Here is a 23,401-nt window from a genome sequence, read left to right as displayed (position 1 = left end):
GTGGTATTTAGGTAGATATTATACTAGTTTATAGATGTGAATCCATTTGATGATACATATGTGAGTTTAAAGTTGATTTTGACAGCCCGGGCCATGTCGGACCGAACAATTGTGTGACTGTTGAGAGTATAGGGAGAAGAGGTCTACTTTAACCAACGTGTCTGCTTTAAATACGACGATCAGTGACATTATAAAGTAGTATTTACTTAGATATAGTATGTTCCTATAAATATAAACGCTATGCCGACAGATGGAAATTTGTATCACGACAGCTAGAAGTATTTGATCTTATTTCGTTTAACGATTGCTCTTTTACATGTTACCAAGATCAGCGACGCTTACACACAGCTCCACTATCTGGTTTTCAAGCGATTTACTCCGAATTACTGGTGCACGTTTTTGTTTGGTGATTGTTCATTGATGTCATGTGTGTATGTTTCATCAATCATATGTAGGTATGATCGCCGATAATGAAGTAATTAGCCAGTAACACTTTGGCCTGTCTTGGCCCGTCTTGGCCCGGCCCGGCAATCCCGGTGTTACCTTCCTCCGAGGCCACGACCGGTCCTGCAGCTCGGCTGTATTTGTAAACTTTTACAACGGATAGTAACTACATTTAAGGTAGGCTGTTGATTTATTGACGAGGTTTATTCTAACACGATAAAATGTATAATAAATTTATCTAAGGCCTTTTTACAAGAATAAATCTGTTGCCTGTTGTCCAATCTAGTCCCGCGAAGTGACCTCAAGACGCGGCTTCAGGTTAGCGAGCTATGGCTTTTGAACAATGAATGAACCACCATCAACTGAAGATTGGTATTTAGCGTCCACCCAGTGAGGCGAGATGGTTATAACCCTGACGAGTTCCTGGCCTCATATGTTACTAGCAGACACATCAGGGGAACAAAATCAGAGAAGGGCTTCCTCAGTTTTGAAACACCGATAGGAAGTACCCATCATTGTTCTTCGCCAATTACCTACGGTATTTATTAATTTATATGTGCAATCTCTGTTGCATTAATTGCAACTACCACCAAGGTCTGCACCCGAGTCGAGTTTTGATGTCAACATAAATGTAATTATGTAACAGGGAGAGGTTTTTTACACAAGCCAGTTTGGCTTGTTTACAAACCCCTTTCAAGTTGAGTTGAATAAAATGTGTTTTAACTAACTTTGCCAATTTTCATGTGTTAAGTACAATCAATGAGTTTCAGGTATTATCTTCGGTCAATATACGGGTATTGATTACATTATAAAGTTTGGTACATGTATCGATTTCTCACTGGAGAAGTGTCAGCTAGTAATACACATTCACCACTTTTATCGAGTGCCTAATGATAAATGACCTGGAAATATGTCAGTGATCCTTAGGAGGTATGTCCTGTTTGTTTGTTTGTTTGTTTGTTTGCCCAGCACTATTCTAGCAATATGATGCCTGACATATTAGGAGTTCCCCTCCCTGTTAGCGGTGTTTGTTGTCATTTGCACCGCCATTTTGCCAACCGTCGAATCTGTTTCGGCAGGCGATAGAGACAAGACTGCGTTGACGCTTTTTAAGATGTTCCGCTCTGATTTTTTTTACACAGCAGTACATCTTACAGAGTGTATGCCTGTGTAGGGTTATATTTAGTGCAGGCGTGATCGCTTCACTAGCAATCATTATACTGTGCTCATTTAACCTGGTCACAGCGGCTTGTCTTCAAAGAAGAGACCATATACCGATGTATATGGTCTCTATGGTCTCAGTGCAAAGGGACACCATATTCGGGTAGGGCTAATGGTCTGACCTAGATAACTGGTACAATCGAGTCGTTCAGTGGGAGTGGTCTGTTTATACCAGAACACTACATGTCAAGTTTTCCTGTTTTCTCTTCACTCTTCAAAAGATAATGCTGTCATGTTTAATCTTTCCATGCCAAACATGCTATTTCTCTTAGAAGTGAACTGATTAAATTTAAGATGTTTCAGAATTAAAACTGAAGTTAGGTGTAACTTCTAAAGTTAAATGTATATGGAAAACATATTTGACGTGACTTGTACGACAAGGCTGTTTTGTGTTGTGAGGTCCTCGAACACGTTCATGCATATCCAGGTTAGGCCACGACCTTCGCGTGCCGTAGTGTAGATAGAGAGGGGAGTTGACCTAAGAAGATCCGGGGTAGAATATGTCTTCAGCAACCCATGCATGTCGTAACAGGTGACTGTGCTTATCGCTAGAGGCGAATTCCGGGATAGGGTAGTCAGGCTTGCTGACTTGGTTGATATGCATGCCATCATCCATCTTCCCGAGCCAAGAGAGTTAACCGACTTTAAAAGTCCAGTTTCCATCCTTGCCGAACTAGGCTGGAATTACTGGGCTCGATCGTAGCCCCACCAGTGGCTATTACCAGTTATGTCCCTTCTAAGCCTCTCCTATGGACCAATCAGATTCCAACTCTCGTATCACTTTCGTTTGCTTCACACAAAATGGTGGCTCCCAGTCAGGACGATCTGATTGATAATCAAGATTTATATTGTGATAAAACAGGTCTTACATCGCGAAATGCATCAAATCACATGAGCACCTGGATTAAAAGCATGAACAGATTTTGAATAATATATGTTGACAACGAGTTGGCGGTGCACATGCTTTGCAAATACTGCAGTCGATCGAAATCTGCATGACAGTTTACGAACCGGATTTCGATTTCGGTGCGCGATTCTGATTGGACTATGCATAGACTCGTTAGTCCAGCCAAAATGTAACCCCATAATACCAGCCTATTTCGACAAGGGTGGAAACTGGACTTTTATAGTCAGTTAACTAGGGAAGATGGTCATCATCCCAATCGATGCTCTTGATATCTGTTGGGTCATCAGGGAGGAACGACATATGCGGGAGCAGGGAGACGAGCCTGCAACTTGACCGTCCGTTTATTCAAGATTGTCGCATGTTACATAACAGCAAGTGATTGCGCTTACCTGCAAATAATAACATTACAAGACCGGACATCTGTTGGCCTATCACAACATTATACACTAGCTGGTTTAAAACTACTGTGTTTCAGTTCCAGATATTACAATATCAATCACTGGATTGTCTGGTCCGGACTCGATTATCTGCAAACCGCCGACATATAGCTTGAATATTGCTGAGTGTGGCATTATAATCAACAATTACACACAATCACACTGTCAAACTGTAAACAGTTTACGGCTATAAATGTCATTATCTTAAGTATTGAAAATCCATGTTGATAATAGACTACAGATTTCAAACTTGTACAGATTCCCTGAACAATGTGTAAGTCAACATTGTACAAGAGTGATGTAGTCCCAATTTTATTATTCACAAATAATATACAGTTAACTATATTTACGTTGCCAAAACAGAACGCTATTAAGTAACCGTGTGACAATTATGTACATGTAGTCAATGTGGTATTTCGACAGCACCTGTTTGTACAGCCGCGAGTAGCATGTGCCTGCTCGCTGGACCTTGTGGTAGAGTTGGAATCACCGCTCGACGTATTTCTGTCAGACATTGTATTTGTTTAATTGACAAGAGGGTGGGATTTAATCGATTTTATATTTTTGGGAGAAAAGAAATATTCTACCACAAAAATTACATTGTTGCAATGTGTTCTTAAGAAACAAATTTTGGCCCATAGTTAAAATTAAACAAAAAGCTGTTTTTGCAGAAACAATATCTGGCCTCAATCCAAAATCACAGCCCCCGAATATCAAATAAGCTAGGAGTCAACTTATTCTTCGCCTTCAGTGTATGCTAATCCCCACCCTTATTCAAAACTTATTTGACAGGGTTATCTGTGCAAAAAGGTGGAAGTTTCGCACTAAGCAATATTAAGTTACTGGCGGAAGAAGTCCGTTGTTTAGGGAGGTATGCTCGTATTTAATTTAATTTCCTTGTTCATTTAGCCCTTCACTTTTTTATTCACAGGTGACGTGCATGCTGCTAATTTCATAACGAAGAGATCGATTTGGTTAGCAGTTTTCGACAGTGGTTATGCTTGTGAGTACAGTGTTGTACAACGATGAAAGTCCACTATTCCCCCTCATCTAAGAAAGGCTCATGTGTTTCACTCAAATGTGGTTTAACCATTATCAGCGTTCTCAGTTTCACCACATTAATGATGAATAAAATCAGTGTGGACATGTACCACCAGAATCCTGTCTATTCAGCGCCGTCGGGCACTCGGGAGCGGAAAGTTCATATTATAGGAACAGATATAGTACAAACTGAAATCCAGCATTCGAGTCCAAACCGGAAGTCCAGAGTGCGCGCCGGAAGTGAAACCCGTTGCCCGAGTGTTTTGGACAATATGTCTAAAGGACACTGGAAGCAATGGGTTATGACAATGCAAGAAGTATTAACACAAGAAACGTTCCTGAATCATTCTCGCCAACAAATAAACATAATTTCTCCAATATCAAGAAAGGATCAGCTGTGTGGGAACGTGACTCTCCCCTACAACCGTCAAGCTAGATCTTTGTGCTACCCAACCGGTAAAAAACCTTGTTGTTTCAACGGTAGATGCGTCGCGCTACCTGAGAAGAAGTGTCGCTGCAGCAACTGCTACGACGTACGACAACGTGTACACGCGGAGTATGCCACGTGGGTACCGGCGGACAAGAGGTGCTCGTTTCATATTTTCACAAGGAAGGAAGCCTGTCGACTTATGACTAATTCGACACTGTATTTGTTTGGAGATTCTCATTTTCGTCACTTTTATACTGCGGTGCTTATGTTGATGCGTAACGACCCGATCGGTGGTGGACTTAAACACAGTAACAATGGTAAGTTAGACAAAAAGAGAAATATTATTCAAGTATTTAGAATATAATTATGAATGCCATTGTCAATTAAATGCTGGGATGTGAAATCTCCTCGGAAACGCGGAAAATCGCGTTTTTTAAAAATCACCTTCCGTGTAAAAGTATAATCAAAGATTTAAAAAAACACTCCGAAAAATATGCTGCTGAAAGCTCTGATCGAAAACAGGACAATCCGCAAAGATTGTCCGGTTTTCGATCAGAGCTTTCAGCAGCATAGGTTTTCGGACATCATACGTTTTCTATCACGAATACTTGCACTACAACGTGGGGTCTGGCGTCACACAGAAATTGTAAATACTGGGATACTCAGAGTCAGATGATGGCTTGTTATTAAGATAAAGTTGTCTTTAAGCCTGTAAGTGAATGAGATGTTTTACAGTTGTTGAGTCACATCCCTGTAAATGGTATACCGCATACTTCGTTGTTTTGCAGGTTGTGAATAGGGATCTTACACAAGGGTGTGTTGAGGTTTAATTCATCAATAGAATAAGAAATCTTTAGCGCATATACAAAACCAACCAACTCTACACTTAACGATTAGGCATGCAATTGTGTAACAATAATGATATTATTTGTTTGTTTGTTGTTCAACGCCGCACTCAGAAATATTCCAGCTATGTGACGTCGTTTCCTCAAAAGCTGAATTTAAGGAATTAAAGAAAACACATTTAAAACATTTTGAACACGAGCATGTTGATACAAGCTGATGGCACATACAGCGGTAGAGCTTTATAGTGAAAGAAATCATTTCAGATTCCAAATGTGCTCATTGTTTGAAGTTCGAAAATCAGATTTTTTTACACACTTCGGCCGCACTTCTAAATATGCCCGTTATTTGGCTGCTGTCCTGTAAAAACAATCGAGTCTGAACCAGACAATCCAGTGATTGGGATACGGTGACGTGCATCAACCAAGTCAGCAAGCTTGACCTACCGACCACGTTAGTCGCATTTTAGATATGCAGGGGCTACTGAAGAAATATTCTAACTAAGATCTTCACGGGGAATAATAATATGACAGTGAGTTAGATAAACATACTTCTTACACACCTGTGGGTGAGAAAACCATTTAAGATAACTGGTATCAAACATGTGTGTGTGATCGAATTCCATGCCCGTGATTGGCTACTCCATAATGATGACCACTCACAAAGCAATTAAATTATAAAAGCGATATCTACAATGTTATCGAGTGATCTCACCCAAGCCATATCTCCTGTGGGAACCAGTTTGGGATGATAAATAGAGATTACTACACGAGTACCTGTCAGATACCATTGATCTTACAACGAGTTGTTACAAAGCGTATCTAACTCGCTTTCGTTCGTTAACAGATACGTTTTGAAACAACTCGTTGTAAGATCAATGGTATCTGACAGGCACCCGTGTAGTAATCTCTATTTATCAACTCGTTGTTACAAAGCGTATCTAACTCGCTTTCGTTCGTTAACAGATACGTTTTGAAACAACTCGTTGTAAGATCAATGGTATCTGACAGGCACTCGTGTAGTTATCTCTATTTATCATCCCAAATTGGTTCCCACAGGAGATATGACTTGGGTGAGATCAGTTGATAACTACATTGTAGATATCGCTTTTATAAATCACTGATTTTACTTCGCGAATTTCGATTTAAGAATTGATATTGATATCTTTTGATATCAAATATATCAACACTCATTTATATATTTGATATCTCAAGACACTCGGGTGTGATTCTCCAGTAATATATTGTGATATAGGTCTTGAATATGAAGCATTCATGGCATATAGTCTATCCGGGATGAACTGCACACTCTTCCTGGAAATCGCCAAGACTGATAGACTATACAAATGTTTGAAAATGAAATGCCATGCATAGCCATACTTTCTTAAAGGTGAATACGCGGTACAAGATCTTCACTGGATGTAAGGCGGCTTTGTGTATATGGGCGTTGTCGTGTGAACCAGTTCAAAGTTGTATTTGTATAGAAGAGAGGACACGATCTCTGACACTTGTTGGGGAGATCCATTCGATTTGTAGGGGGTGGGGTTCTGGAGAAATATCTATTTCTTTCTCAGCTGTATCCAAGAAACTATTTATTTACTGAGCACATCAAACACTCTTTTCATTGTCATTCGTGTGGTACTTTCCACAAAACAAACTTACAATTTCCAAAATTGTGAGATATGTTAGTTTCTAGAAATAGTTGTATGATACTAATGAACGACTTAGGAACATTCTACAACCGGTTGTGAAGTATGACAGAAGATGTTATGACCGCCAACGATCTTAAAAGACGATTGGGGTGAGAAGAGAAATTTCAAAGTTGACGGGTTTTTTATCTGTAGTGCGGAGTATCGCCACCATTTCTCTAACATTCATTCACTCCACAGGTATACTGTGATGAGTCTCCCAAATGCGATTTGATTCAGTCTGCCCCACTTTTCTTACAGCGCCTGGCAAAGTTCAGCCATATATTTATTTCCATAAAGTGGAGGGATTGCCTCTCCCAATACAAATAGCAATGTATTGAAAGCGACATTGAAATAGCATACACTGTATAATTAGTATTAAAGATAAGTACTGTTCTGTAAGTGTTTAATTACTGGATTATCTTCCATAACTACGGTTACATTATTATTTACATTCAGCACAACAACATCGCAGTATCATATTGCAAAGCCATCATCTCAGACAAAATCTCTAAATCGGCAAGATGATAGAATAAAACTGTGCACCGATTTCAAAACTTCAAGATTTGTTACTGTCGTTACATTTGCATTACCATTTAGAATTGAATTTAAATCGTAGCCTTTTACGAAATAATACATGTTTTGCCTTACTGTACTGTTTAAGGGACACGTAAGAAAGAAATGAAGTGCATCTTACTTACTTACTTACTTACTTACTTACTTACTTACTTACTTACTTACTTACTTACTTACTTACTTACTTACTTACTTACTTACTTACTTACTTACTTACTTACTTACTTACTTACTTACTTACTTACTTACTTACTTACTTACTTACTTACTTACTTACTTACTTACTTACTTACTTACTTACTTACTTACTTACTTACTTACTTACTTACTTACTTACTTACTTACTTACTTACTTACTTACTTACTTACTTACTTACTTACTTACTTACTTACTTACTTACTTACTTACTTACTTACTTACTTACTTACTTACTTACTTACTTACTTACTTACTTACTTACTTACTTACTTACTTACTTACTTACTTACTTACTTACTTTGGAGATTTAGCGTGCGCTTTCCGACTGATGCGTATTTCGCACACGGGCCCGGCCAGGCCATTTAATGTGTTTCCGAAAGGGGCGAAGGTGGTCTGTGCAACCCAAGAGGGGGCTTTAGGTGTTGCTTATATAGAATTTGGGAATTTTGAGATTTGGAATTGATGCCGATGGGGTTGGGGAGGAGAACTAAGGGAGCTGGGTATGGTGGATGATTGTTTGTTTATGTGATTTTGATTTGGTAGGTTATTATGGTTTCAGATGCGTTTTATTAGTTCCGTTTTGATTAAGAATACGCCTAAGGCCTTGAAGTTTTCTAGTTTATTTTGTGGGTTTAGTATTGCTTCTAGAGTGAGAGCCTTGTTTAGATTGAGGGTGGTTTGTAATGCGGTTCGATGTGTTAGGTAGTGTGTGCAGTGGATGAGTGCGTGTTCTGGGGTTTCTGGTTGTTTGCAGTGTGGGCAGTTACCTGTAGTGTGTTTTTTAATTTTTTTTAGGTGGTTATTTAGGTTGGTGTGTCCTGTTTGGAGTTTAGTGATTACTCTGTCGATTTTTTTTGATGGATGGAGAATTTTTGGTTTGGTTAGTGGTTTGCTGAGCACTCTTTTGATTTGGCTATTTTAGTTTAGATATAGGTTATGCCATTTTTTGTGATTTTTTGTTTGTTTACACTTTTAATTTCTGATTTTGAGATGGGTAAGTTTAAGCTTATTTCTGGGATTTTGAGGGATAGTTTAGCTGCTTTATCGGCGTTTTCATTACCGTATATTCCTACGTGGGCGGGTATCCACAAGAAGGTTATTTGTTTGCCTGCCTTAGTTAGGTCGTTGGAGCTTTTAAGTATTTGATTTATTAATTTAGGTCCGTTTTTGGTGTTTTTGTTTTGGAGGGCTTGTAGTCCACTTAGGGAGTCAGTAAGTATTAGGATTTTTTGGTGGTTTTTGGATTCTTGATTGTGGAGGGCTGAGGCCATGCCCATTAGTTCTGCCGTGAATATTGATTGGTTATTTGGGAGTCGGAAGGATTGTGTGGTTTTAGTTGGTTGTGTGGTATGGACTCCGAAACCCGTGTGTTTGGAGGTCGGATCTGAGGATCCGTCCGTGTAAATGTGACACCAATTTGGCCAATTTTTGTGTATGTATGCTAGTGTGGTAGTTTTAGCTATGTTTGGGTCGGTTTGTTTATTTATTTGGCTAGCTAGTGTTGTGTCTATTTTGGGTATTTTAAGTTTAGGGGTGAAGATATTTGATTTTTTGCAGTTTTGTTTAAGATTTTTAATTTGGTGTTCATTTAGGTAGTTTGTTATTCTTTGGGATATTGGGGTAAGTAAGGGGTGTTTACGAGCTAGAGCTTGGTTTTTAGGGCTGATGTTTTGGTTTATTAAGTTTTGGATGAGAGGGTTTGATTGGGACGCGGCCCAGAAATTTAAGCTTAGCTGTTCCCTGCGTAGACTTAGTGGCATTTCTCCTGTTAAGGCCTGAAGTGAGGTGTAGGAGGTGCCATGCTGGGTGCGTGTAATGAGTTTGAGAGCCTGATATTGTATTGAGTCAAGTTTTTTAGATAGAGAGTTGTTTAGGGTTTTGTATATGGCGCAGCCGTAGTCTAGTTTTGATCTAATTAGGGATATGTAGAGAGAGATGAGAGTATCTTTGGAGGCTCCCCAGTTAGAGCCAGTGAGGCATCTTAGGGTGTTTAGGTCTTTACTGCATTTAGTTGTTAGGTTTTGGATGTGAGCATCCCAGGTGAGATGTTCATCGAAAATAAGTCCTAAGAATTTGGTTTGTTTTTGAAATTAGATTGTTTGATTGTTTAGCTGGAGGATTGGGGAGGCGGGTTTCATGTTTTTATGTTTGAATACTATTCCTGTTGTTTTTTCTGAGTTAAGGGAGAAGCCCCATTTGTCAGCCCATTGTTGTATTTTATTAAGAGATTTTTGGAGTAGATTTTTGGCCATTTTCATGCTTTTAGTGCGGATCCAGATGGCTCCATCATCCGCGAATTTTGATGTGTTTCCTTTAGGGGATAGACCCTCGAATAGATCGTTTATCATTATATTGAAGAGGGTGGGGCTGAGGATACTGCCCTGTGGAGTGCCATTTTCTAGGGGACATTGGTCCGATAGAGTTTGGTCTATACCCACGGTTATTTTACGATTGTTTAGGAAGTCCTGGGTGTAGTTTATTATCTGACCTTTGAGTCCTATTTTTTTAAGTTTTTGTATTAGCCCATCGTGCCTTACCATGTCGAAAGCTTTAGAGAAGTCTAAGAAGATGCCTGTGGTATATTGTTTATTTAGTTGTCCTGTCTTAATATCTTGTTCTAGTCGGGCGAGGTTATCTAGGGTTGAGCGGCCAGGAGTGAAACCGCTTTGATCTGGGTTTATGATGTTATTTTGGGTTAAGTAATGTTGTAATCTATTTTTAGCCATTGATTCCATTACTTTACATAAGTTTGAAGTTAGGGATATTGGTCTATATGAGTTAGCTTGATTAGCTGGTTTATTAGGTTTAGGGATTGGTATGACTAGGGCCTGTTTCCAGGGAGTAGGAACCTGTCCGTTTAGGTAGATGAGATTGTATAGTTTGAGTAGTGCATGGAGTAGTTTTAGGGGGAGTTTTTTAATTATTTGGTAAGAGGTTAGGTCTAATCCTGGGGCTGTGCCCTTTTTCCTGTTTTGGATTACGTAGAGGAGCTCCTCCATTGTGTAGGGTTGATTTATTTCTAGATTGTTATTGTTTGGTTCTTTTGTGGGTTTGTTTTCTGTTTTAAATTTATCTTGGAATTTTTGGCTGAAGTTGCTGTTACTGCTAACGGCCGAAAAGTGGTTGGCGAGATTATTTGCTTTTTGGGCGGGGTTGGTTGAGTTGATAATGTTAGGGGTTTTTTTATGTCGTTTTAAGCCTCTAATGGCGTGGATTTTGCGCCAGATCGTTCTGGCATCTGTACGGTTATTTATACCTTCGCAGAATCTTTTCCAGTCTCTACTTTTGGCTATTTGGACTAGTTTTTGAACCTGGTGGTTTAGTTCGTGGGCTATGTTTAAATATTTGTAGTCGCGTTTTGCTTTATTGAAGGCTGATTTACGTTTTCGTCTAGTCTGTTCTATTTCCTCATTCCACCATGGTACCGTTGGTTTGCCTGTCTTAGATGTTTTGAAGGGGATGGAGGTTTTGGTTGCGTTTATTATATAGTCTGTTAGGTTTTTACAATAGGTTTCTGGATCATTATTTTCTATTTCGTTTAAGTTAGCTTCGTTGCAGATATCTTGGAATTGGTCCCAGTTAGCTTTATTGTAATGGAATTTTGGTTCTTGGTTTTCTGTTTGGATTGGTACGTTTGTATTTCCTATGGTTATGTTTATGGGGAAGTGGTCACTACCTAGCGGGACGTCCTGCACTTCCCATTGAGTGCTTTGGGCTAGATCTGCGGTGCATATGGTTAGGTCGATAGCCGACATTTTTTGGTTTATCTTATCGTACCTCGTGGGTTGGTTGCTATTAAGGAGTACTAGGTCGTTTGTTTCTATCCATTCGGAGATTAATTTGCCATGATTATCTATTTTATCATCTATGCTCCATGTAGGATGGTGAGCGTTAAAGTCTCCTAGGAATATAGTAGATTTATCGCTTATTTTGAGTAGTTTGTTTAGATCCTCAGGTTGGACTTTTTGTTCCGCCCAGTGGTAAATATTTATGATGTTTATGTTTCGGTTATTTAATGTGATTTTAATGCCGTTGGCTTCTAGGTTTGGCGTGTCTATTTTTATTTCTTCGTAATTTATATCTTCCCTGATAAATATGATTAGTCCTCCTGCGGCTCTTCTTGTTTTTGGTTTAGCTCTGTCAGTTCTAACTGAGTTGTAGTTAGGTAGTGTGAATTTCGATTTTTTTGAGAATTTGGTTTCCTGTATACAAGCAATATGTGGGCCTTTATTTAGTTTAAATTTAGTTTTTAGTTCATGGCCGTGGGAGGTGAGTCCGTTGGCGTTCCACTGAAAAATATTTAGTCCTTCCATTATTGGTTTCGGGTGATTGGTGATTTAGTTTTTAATTTTCATTTTATTCGGTGAGTTCTTTTAGATGGAGGTTAAAGAGGAAGAAGGGAAGATCGGTTAATTTTAGATTGAAAGCTACTTTGTGGAAGGATTCCATACTAGCTTTTGGTGAGTTTTGACTATGCATGTATGCTAGGAGTAAGGTGAGGTTATTTAGGTTTGGGGTGTTGGCTGGTTGGGAAGTTTGGTTTGTTTTAGTTGGAGTAGTGTCTATTGTTTCCTCAGTAGTGGAGAAATCTTCGTCATGGGTTGGATTAGGTTTAGCTGGTTGAGTTTCCATGGGGGAGGCATGTGATGTGGAGGGTTGTGAAGGTGTTGGCGGGATGGGTGTAGCTGATGTTTTCTTAGTGTTTGTGTTTTGTTGTTGTGCTTGCTTGTGGGAGAGTGTTGTTGCCATATGGGCTGTAGGGTGCTTGGATGAGGGTCGTGTTGTGGTGGTCATTTTGAGGTTTGTTTTGCATGCGGGGGTTGATGTTTTGGCTATGTGAGATGTGGGAGGGTTCGTGGTTGGTTGAGTGGCTGCTTGTGTGTGTGAGGTGGGTGCGGTTTCTCGGTAGGGGTCCCAGACAGAGCTGTCGGTTATGGGTGTGGTGTTTGTTTGTGGGATGGTGTTTGGGTGTGGTGTAGGGAGGAGTGGTTTAGATGCAGGTGTAGCAAATTTTCGTGTTTGGATTTTAGCCGTTTCTATGTTTATGTGTTTGTTGGCCTGCTGGGTGAGTGTGTGTCTGTGTGGGCATTGGTTTGAAAGTGAAGTGTGTTGGGTGGATTTGCAGTGGATGCACCAGGGTGTGCATGTGCCTGGGCAGTCTGTGCGCATTTTTTACATTTAGTTTTAGGGTATGTGCATTGGGAAGCAGTGTGATTGTATTTGAGGCACTTTGAACATTGCTTAACCTGCTTTATATAGGGTTTGACTTCTAAGTTGGTGTGGGCGCCGAAGGATATGTGTTTGGGGGCTTCAGGGAATTTAGCGGTTTTTTTAAAGTTGATTATGACAATGGAGGTTGGGACCGTTTTTCCGTTTCTAGTTGAGGTTGTTCTGCGCGTGCTGGTGATTAGGGGTTGAGGGTTTTGGTCTTGGTTTATGTTAGCTTCTAGAGAGTATAATTGTAAGTCCTCAGTTGTTTCCCTTGGGTTAACCCTAATTACGCCTCGTGTATATTGTTGCCAATTAGGTGTTTGTTTGATTACCGTGACGTGGAATATTTGAGTTATTTTATTTGCTGCGTTGTAAGATTCTCGGTTAGGAAAGATTATCTGGTATCCTTTGTTGGATTTTTTAATATTGTTGTAATTTATTTTTTGTCTTTTGAACCAAAGTCCTATTTTGTCTGCCGAAAGTTCTAGTGAGAGAGTGGTGCCTGAGCCTGCTGAGAAGAAGTAGAGGGCGAAGGTGGTGAGGAAGGCGGCCGGGGAGGGTGTTGGCGATGGAGGTGGAGTGGATGTGTCGAGTTTGCGTTTTTTGGTGTTTTGTGGTGGCGAGTTAGCTGGTTTGGTTGGGGTGGTGTATGTCGTGTTTTCGCCATACTCGGTCGGGACGATGTTTTCGAGTGACCTCCCAGAAGTGTTGTGCGCTTCCGCAGGCGTGGGTGAGTAAGGATCTGGAATGTCTGCGAGTGTGGCGTTGCGGGTGTTAGTCATATTGTTTGGGTGTTGTGTTGGAGAGCGTGTGTTGTGGTGAGTGGTGGTGGAGTGTTTTGGGGAGGTGATTTGGTTTGTTGTTTTTACTTGGTGAGTTGTGTTTAGGAGGGTTTGGGAAATGGATTATTTATTGAAGATTAAGTTTGATTCTGGAAGGCTGGGATAAGGTGAGACAAGTAGAAAGCGGGGATTAAGAGATATTTAGTCGAAGGAGTGGAGGTATGTGAGTGGTGGGCGTGGGTGGTGAGTAGGAAAGAGCGAGCGTTGTGTTTAGGAGAAGGGGGGATTAGGTGTTTTTTGTTTTTAGGAGTTGGGTCAAAGGGTGTGTTTGAGTGGTGGGCGTGGGTAGTGAGTAGAAATGAGTGCGAGCTGTGTTAGGGAGATTGGGTAGGATAAGGTGTTGGTTATTTAGTGTTGTTGTTTTTTAAGGATTTAGGGGTTTTATGATTAATTCGGTGAGAGTGATTTTAAGAGTATGTGAATAAGGATAACGTGATAATTACCGATGATGGAGTTTCCTTGGCTGGCTATCAGGCAATGCTCTGTGCTGGCTTGGGAAGTGTTGCTCGCTGGGAGTACAAACTGCAACTGATTGTCTGGCCAAGACTCGTTTATTTACAAACCGCTGTCCTGTAGCTGGAACACTGCTAGGTTCGGCGTTAAACAACAAACAAACGGTGAGAGTGATTGTAAGAGTATGTGAATAAGGCTGAAAGGATGACGTGATAATTACCGATGTTGGAGTTCTCCTTGGCTGGCTATCAGGCAATGCTCTGTGCTGGAGTTGTCATGCGATCAATGACCTCGTTTAACCTTGACCAATAACCTCGTATAACCTCGTATAACAGTTGTATCAACAAAGCATTCCCGGACAGTTGAATGGAAAAACACTTGTGTAAACACGAGGCTGTTTTGAAAGGAAATACTTAAACCAACGAATTTTGTCTTCCCCGTCATCTGGTGTCTTATCCTAAAATTCACTGGTGAAATCTGTTCGACTATCCTGTAGTACGGTTTCCACTTCGAGATTAGTTTTGCTGACACTCCCAACAAGGTGGTTGGGTCATAGTAGTATACTGCATCACCTACTTTAAATTCGCATTTCTTAGCCCTTTTTGCAAACTGGATTTTGTTCTTAGCTCTACTTTCTCCCATATTCTGCTTTACTTCTGAAAAGGCTGTATTCAGTCGTTGCAACATAGTAGGAACATAATCCTCCCCCATGTATTTAAGCTTGTGTTCTAACAGCGTGTCCATTGGTAATAACGGGTCTCTCCCATACATCAAGAAGTATGGTGTAAACTTTGAGCTCTCATTCACAGATGTACGATATGCCATCAATATTGGGGCGATGTACCTATCCCAATCGGTCTGCCTTCTATTTACATACTTACTCATGGTGTCTTTTAGAAACCTATGAAATCTTTCGGTTTTCCCATTTGATGCTGCATGATAAGCTGAAGTTCTGATGTGATGTATATTTAATTGACCCGTAAGGTGGCTAATTATTTCATTACAATATTCAGTTCCCCTGTCCGAAATAATCCTTTTAGGGTAAGCATGTCTTGGTATTATTTCTTCCAACAATACTCTGGCTACCGTCTCTGCTTTCTTATCCGGAACAGGTATAACTTCTGGCCATCCACTAAAATGATCTATAATAGTGAGCATATACCTGTTCCCATTGTCACTCAGCGGAAAATCTCCACATGTGTCAATGCCAATAATCTGGTAGGGATATTCCGGTTGTGGCATGTCTTGCATAAAAACTTTCTGCCTACGTAGCTTTTTAGCGTTGCACTTATCACATTTGCCCACGTAATTAACTACATCCTTGTACATGGTTGACCAGAAATACCTACTTCTTATATTGTCATATGTCTTGTTTATGCCCGTGTGACCACTGTACACATTGTTATGCATACCGTCCAAGATAGTTTGAGACATTTCGCTGGGTATTGCTAACTGTAACGTGGGACTCTTGTCGTTCTTTATCGGTCGGCCTATATGGTATAGCACTCCTTCCAATAGAACATAGTCCTCTGTAGTCTTATCCGACACCCCCTTTCTTATCTTATTCCTCAATTCCCTCAAACTTGGGTCATTTTTCTGCAACTGCTTAGGGTTAGTGATTCCTAACTTACCATCTATCTCTGATCTACCTTCTTCCCTCTGTCTCTACTCACTCAAGTCTGTCATAGTCGGGCTTGTCTGTATCCATCACATATATTTGTTTATCTACTGCATCAGCAGTGTAAGGCTCCGTAGCTTTGATGCGGGACGACATGTCAGCGTGGGCATGATCTTTTCCCGGGGTGTGTTTTATCTCACAATTCATCTCGTCTAGAATATAAATCTGGCAAATGTGTCGGCCGATAAAGCAGCTAAACTATCCCTCAAAATCCCAGATATAAGCTTAAACTTACCCATCTCAAAATCAGAAATGTAAAGTATAAACAAGCAAAATATCACAAAAAACTAAGCTCAAATAGCCAAATCAAAAAAGTGCTCAGCAAACCACTAACCAAACCAAAAATTCTCCATCCATCAAAAAAAATCGACAGAGTAATCACTAAACTCCAAACAGGACACACCAATCTAAATAACCACCTAAAAAAATTAAAAAACACACTACAGGTAACTGCCCACACTGCAAACAACTAGAAACCCCAGAACACGCACTCATCCACTGCACACACTACCTCACACATCGAACCGCATTACAAACCACCCTCAATCTAAACAAGGCTCTCACTCTAGAAGCAATACTAAACCCACAAAATAAACTAGAAAACTTCAAGGCCTTAGGCGTATTCTTAATCAAAACGGAACTAATAAAACGCATCTAAAAACATAATAACCTACCAAATCAAAATCACATAAACAAACAAACATCCACCATTCCAAGCTCCCTTAGTTCTCCTCCCCAACCCCATCGGCATCTATTCCAAATCTCAAAATTCCCAAATTCTATATAAGCAACCCCTAAAGCCCCCTCTTGGGTTGCACAGACCACCCTCGCCCCTTTCGGAAACACATTAAATGGCCTGGCCGGGCCCGTGTGCGAAATACGCATCAGTCGGAAAGCGCACGTTAAATCTCCAAAGTAAGTAACTAAGTACTCATTCAGTCTTGCTTGACAATGGTATAAGGATCTATACCGAAACGTCGCCTTTTACATTATTATTATACCATTCCTATCATTGCTTTTTATAAAACTTTTAAAAATTCCTAAGCTACTTGCATTGGTGTATTCAATAGGTAGTGAGTTCAAAATATTAACTGTATCTGGAATAAATGATTTGGCATAATTATTTGATTGACACTTTGTGGTTTGCAGCTGTGAGCAGTTTCTCAAATTATAATCACTTGCATCCGAAACTCTATTTGGAACTAAGGATGAGAGATATTCCGTTACTAGATTGTTAACCATTTTATAAAAAATATTTAACTTTTGAAATTGCCTTCTTTCTTCTAATGACGTAAGATTTGTTTCTTTATAAAGTTTACCGTGACTTGTGCCACGAACAGCCCCACAAATAGTTCTGAGTGCATCTAGATTTAGTTTTTCAAGTAGTAACGCCTGTTCTTTTGTGCAGTTGTACCATATGTGGCAACAATAATCAAATATCGGTAATATGAAAGATTTATACATAGTTTCCAGTGTTTTTCTATTTAAACGATACTTGAAACTCCTGAGACAGTTAATCATTGGATTGACTTTCTTGACTAGGCTATCAATGTGATCGTTCCACATACAATCTTCTTGGAGAGTAAGTCCTAGATGTTTATGAGAATGAACTGCCTGAACAGTAGTGTTACTCATTTTCAAAACTGGTTTTACATTTGGAAGAATCTTCCTGGAAAATTGGATAGATACTGTTTTATTAGGGTTGAAATCGACCTGCCAGAGTTCAGCCAACGTGGTCGGCGGACCATGACGTTGAGTACACTGTCTGCCTATCGTGTCCCAGACGTGTTAAATGACAGAAAGGTAAAGGCTCATTGCTAGCCATGATATTCTATGGCTGTCGTGCTGCTGGAGGTGATCCTTGACGATTCGTTCACGGTGAGCATGGGCGTTATCGTCCTGATAGACAAAACGTCAATCCACATCCCTTTCAAACGAACAACAAAGAATATCAGTATGTTGATGGGATAGTACCGTCTATGACCCTTCCTTGCACAACATGGAGTGGGATTCGTTATGTTACAGCGTTGCCATCCCGCATCATAACCGATCAACCGCGACATATGTCATGATGCCTCAGATTGACATTGGCTTGACGTTCATTTTGACGTCACCAGACACGCCACGCCTATCAAGGAAGTGAAAGTGAAAGGGGGTCATGACACGTGAATGACACGTAACCGGCGATGATAACCCTAGTTTCGACGTTGTGTACACCATTGGCGCCTGTTGGCAATATGATGATTTTAAAGGGGTGCCACAACACGTGGTCGTCGAGCATGTGGATCAGGTGCATGTGTCTGTAAATTGCAGACTTTGGAACAGGTTTCTGTAGACACACCATGTCAATGATCGGCCCGGCACCGAGCGGCCTAGGTTTTTGGGGTGGTTTTTTTTTTCACTCTTATAATACACCGCCAACATGTTCTGTTGATTGTCATGTTACAGCTAGTCTGTCCTTTCCCTGAGTCATTCATTACCATCACGCGATACATCTTTGTATTTCCGTAATCATCTGGGTTTTTTCGAATATGCCCTACCTTCTTTGGAGAGTATTCTGCTCAAACGATAGCTATGATGAAACGAGCAGTGTCTGTTTTTAGTAGGTAACAGTGAGTGAGTATAGTTTTACGCCGCTTTTAGCAATATTCCAGCAATATCACGGCGGGGGACACCAGAAATGGGCTTCACACATTGTACCCATGTCGGGAATCGAACCCGGGTCTTTGGCGTGACGAGCGAACGCTTTAACCACTAGGCTACCCGACCGCCCCTAGTAGGTAACACCAAGTCCTATGTATCCTGAATCACTACATGTGTTCAGTTGCTTAGGCTGAATGACGTCAAATTCCAGGCCGTTTTAAGCATACTTAAGATTATATAGTCAGTTAATTTACAGGTGATAATATACTAGTACTAAATGTAAACGCGTAACATCAATATGGCTAAATGATCTGGTGATACACCATACCGCGAATTACCAAATCACAAAATCCTCTTTTCCGAAAAGCTGTACCCTTTCATCATAATTAGGGACCGGTCATTATTAAAGGGGTGGGTTCGGTCAGAGCCTATTGATGCACTAATGTAGCGAAAATACCTACCCCCTCCTAATGCTAGTCATATTTTTAGATGACCCTCCCCATGTTCTTGTACATATTATTCATGACCACCCTGAAAATATAAAATGCAAAAGCACTTTAAATCTTATTTACAATGTCCATTTCTACATGACCCTCCCCAAATATGTGTATTTTTTATGACCCACCACTAGAGACGGTCATGTTTTGGTGACCCTCCCCTGATTCCCGCTGACACCACCCCCCTCCCATAACATATGAAATGTAGATGATATAAGATGTCCGATTGAGTACTTGAGCCAACAACTTGCAGAAAGGAAACTCAAGACCCCTTAAATTTTTTTTCAGTGAGGATTAGGGCTGGGACGAGTCCACATTTACCACCCGGGTACCCACCCCACTATTACCCGACCCTAACCGGGTAACTGCTGTAGGTCTCAAGAGATAGGTACAAATTTCCAATTGGGAATAGTTTGACCGTAGCCCTGGCCAAATGTCTTTAGATACTCGTATGAAATGATCTGGTCATGCATACACTGAAGTTGACTGAAGTTTCATCTCCATTCAAATTTATAAGTCAGAAAGAGATGCGAACATTTTTTGCCATTAAACAATATATCACGTGACTAACCACAGGTCCCGATAGTATCCGGATCAGGTATCCGGATCCGGAACCACCCGACCCCCGAGTACTCCAGTTCCTGGTCCCAGCCCAAGTGAAGACACATGATTAATTAACTAAACTAGACCATGGCATGATGGTAATAAAGTGTTGCGTTCTCCGGTCAGGAACAACTGGTTATTTGTTGTAGTCGAGTGCCGGGAAGCCCGGCCTCTGTCAATTCAAACAATGAATTCAATTCATGTCATAGATATCTATTTGGTGTGTATATGTGTGCGTGCGTGCGTGCATGCGTGTTTGTGTGTGTTTGTACATTGAAACAACGATTGCTGTAAGTTTATAAACCTACATGTTTGCTTTCACGTTACAGACACCCTAGCGAAATGCTCTGGCCCTTACCAGTTCGGATCTAAGGAATGCAGACCACATCTCGAACTAAGAGCTAAACCTCTGTGCAAAGGCAAGTTCAATCTGAAGTATGTCAGCCACACACGAGCTGCGGATGGGGTGGACCTATATAAAAAAGTCAAAGCACTTGATCGCCGAGAGAAAACGTTTGTGGTGGTTTCCCTGGCCGCCCGCGAAGACAACAACGTGACCAAGTTTATGGAATATCTCCAGCCAGCCATAAATATTGTGAAAAATGGCTCCTTCAAATGGCCGAAGTTGATGTGGGCTAACGGCCACGCACCTGGTCTTCTCAAATCGCCAGTTTATGAACTTCAAGGGTTAAAACATATGAAAATGGCAAACTATAAGATGCACAAACTCTTAAAGCCTCTCGGTATTCCAGTGTTTGATACGTTCAACATGACGAGTACCACCATCAGTTTCGATGGCACCCATTATGGCTTAGGTGTCACGACAGCCAAAGTCCAATTGCTGCTGAACTATCTGAAGGAGCTCCAAGGCCAAAATGAATGGTGAATGGCCGAGCTAGATGCCAAGGACTTGATATCAATTTGCATTTGGGATTAGTCGTATAGTTCACACTGTTGGACAGACTGGGACGTACAATATTTGGAGTGAGTGAGTGAGTGAGTGAGTGAGTTGGGTTTAACGCCACTTTGAACAGTATTTCTGTTATATCATGGCGTGTCAGCCTAATGTGGGAGGAAAGTACGACTGAAGCAGGTTTTGGACGTTTACCACTCCGGTAAAACCCTCGAGCACAGCCATGTTGCCGATAAACCTAGAAACATAATCAGGGCCCACTATCGTAGGTTTCTGGTGCGTCGAATGGATGCAGCTCTTCATAGCGAATGGCGGCGCTTTAGACTACTGGTCCACCTGTGTCTAGTAATGAAATATTTATAAGATACTTTACACAGCTGCACAGAAAGGGGTGTAGATAATATCACATAATAAAATGTTGCTCAGGGAGGGATGTATCATATCTTATTGGACAAAAGGTTTCCTATATTCGCACCACCGAAGCCGATGGAAAAATTAATCAATCCCTGCCGATTTCCGCGGCCAAAAATATCAATATTCCGCAGTCACGTTTGATTAATACTGCAACCAATTTTCATGAATTCTGTACAAGGTTCTGCATTCTCTTGAGCTATTTTAAAGCCGTTTTGGGACATTTATCCACTGATTTGTTAACTGACAGTCGCAGCATGAAACCGTAAAATACGTGCTTCCTGTCATCAGAATACAAAAGTTGGATACACTTGGAGACAAAACCGGAATATTGATTTGAACACTTTCAAAATGTTAAATTCAAAGGAAAATATTGATGAAGATTATTTTATTTTTCTACCATTACACACTTGTTAAAATAGTTAAAATAATTATTTGAAGCTACAGAAGTACAAAGACAATTAATTCACATGTTAGAACGGCGACTTTTAAATATTGAAGATCACATTATGATTTACATTGTAAATTTGAAAATGCAATATTCTGCACAAAGAGTGATTTTCTGCAAGATGGGTACAATTCTGTATGAAGAGTGCAATTCCGCAAAATATTCGGCCACTCCGCAATACAGCAGGTGTTGATTGATAAGTAAATTATTCATTTTTATATGAATTAATTTTCTCGGAGAACTTGATCTCAAATGTAAGAATAATGTTTTACCATATGAATAAAATATGTTTAAAAAAGTCATGTTTTGTTATGATAAATAAATACACTTCTGAAACTTATAACACACATGTATATGATTTCAGCATTCATGCTGTGGAGACCCCGTTGGGATTCCACTCAGAATATCCCCTCTGAATATCCCCAACCTGGAAGTTTGTTCAAACTGTTCTCTGGGAGTGCTCTCGCGTGCGCGCACACCACACACGCGCGCACGCACCACACACACAGACTACAAACACTCACAAAGCTGCACGCACGCACGCGCGCGCGCACGGTCGGTCGCAGTGCAGCATTGTATTGTATTATACGTTCGTGTGGTGTGACCCGTGTTTGTTGGTTGGTTGGTTTGTTGTTTAACGCCGCACTCAGCAATATTCCAGTTATATATATGACGGCGTACTGTAAATAATCGAGTCTGGACCAGACATTCCAGTGATTGACATCATGAGCATCGATCCACGGAATTGGGATCGATGACATGCATCAACCAAGTCAGCGAGCCTGCCCACCCGATCCCGTTAGTCGGCTCTTACGACAAGCATGGGTTGCTGTCATTATTCTGACAATGAAATACTGAAATAGTATTTTTTATTAAGTTTATCGCGTCCTTACACGATATGCGAGGGTTTGTAAAATGGGTGTGGACCATATTTCTGTCGGTATCTATCCAACAGGTAAAGGAGTTAGAGAATGTCACAAACAAACAAAATTCCAATGCAAGTACATGGTTTTGAACATAATGATATGATAAAAATGTCAAAATTTAAAACATAACTATAATTTATTTTCAAAAACAATAAACAATTCAAAGATACTATCAAATCACCTCCATGGGGTAGCCATAAGCATTGCCCCTTGTGACTCTCGAAGCACGAAACATTCACCTCAAGGATCCAGGGGCCGTATGCCCACAAAGCGTTTGTGAAGAGCGTCCGATCAAAAAGAAGATTACAGAACACGTTCGCCACTGTAATACAACATGTGTGTATGAAACATACTTAAATACTTAAGTATTTACTTGATTACCGTTACTTTATCGTAATTAAATGAAAACAGTAATTGTTTATTACCTTAATTAACATACATATATAATTTAACCCAATGTAAGAAATATAGCATGTCGAATGGTTCGGGCTTTTCTGTCCTTCGTTTTGTTTCCAAATAGTGCCTGTCAAACCCTGTGTTTCGGAAACAGTGCATGTGAACACATAGACAAACATTTAGTCCCAGAAAAATAGTTATCTTGTTTCAAAATATATATCTACAATTCAAACGGACCGGAAAACCATACAACACAGCCATACAGGACAACCATACAACACAGCCATACAGTACAACCATACAACACAGCCATACAATACAACCACACAACACAGCCATACAGTACAACCATACAACACAGCCATACAGGACAACCATACAACACAGCCATACAGTACAACCATACAACACAGCCATACAATACAACCACACAACACAGCCATACAGTACAACCATACAACACAGCCATACAGGACAACCATACAACACAGCCATACAGTACAACCATACAACACAGCCATACAATACAACCACACAACACAGTCATACAGTACAGCCATACAACACAACCATACAGTACAGCCATACAACACAG

At 40.4% G+C, this 23,401-nt stretch overlaps 1 protein-coding gene across 2 annotated transcripts; it reads left to right on the top strand.

The window, feature by feature from the left end:
* Positions 1–418: 418 nt before the first annotated feature.
* On the top strand, positions 419–21,717 carry LOC139462306 (uncharacterized). 2 transcript variants are annotated; one of them, XM_071243935.1, is made up of 3 exons: positions 419–621; positions 3,941–4,797; positions 20,042–21,717. In XM_071243935.1, the coding sequence occupies exons 2-3, from the start codon at positions 4,035–4,037 to the stop codon at positions 20,596–20,598; spliced, it is 1,320 nt and encodes a 439-aa protein (XP_071100036.1). In that variant the 5' UTR covers positions 419–621; positions 3,941–4,034; the 3' UTR covers positions 20,599–21,717. The 2 variants fall into 2 exon arrangements, with proteins under 2 accessions (XP_071100036.1, XP_071100037.1); XM_071243936.1 differs by lacking the exon at positions 419–621 and adding an exon at positions 1,730–1,768.
* The last annotated feature ends 1,684 nt before the right edge of the window (positions 21,718–23,401 follow it).

This window comes from Haliotis cracherodii, unplaced genomic scaffold, assembly GCF_022045235.1.
Source record: "Haliotis cracherodii isolate W230 unplaced genomic scaffold, xgHalCrac1.p SCAF_15, whole genome shotgun sequence".
Taxonomy (NCBI): Eukaryota; Metazoa; Mollusca; class Gastropoda; order Lepetellida; family Haliotidae; genus Haliotis; species Haliotis cracherodii.
Note: the sequence above shows the minus strand (reverse complement) of the source record. Positions and strands in the feature narration are given on the sequence as shown.

Coding starts and splice junctions, on each gene's coding strand:
- LOC139462306 (XM_071243935.1), top strand. CDS start 4,035: ATGAAAGTCCACTATTCCCCCTCATCTAAGAAAGGCTCATGTGTTTCA. Junction 4,798..20,041: donor ACTTAAACACAGTAACAATG/GTAAGTTAGACA, acceptor TTCACGTTACAG/ACACCCTAGCGAAATGCTCT.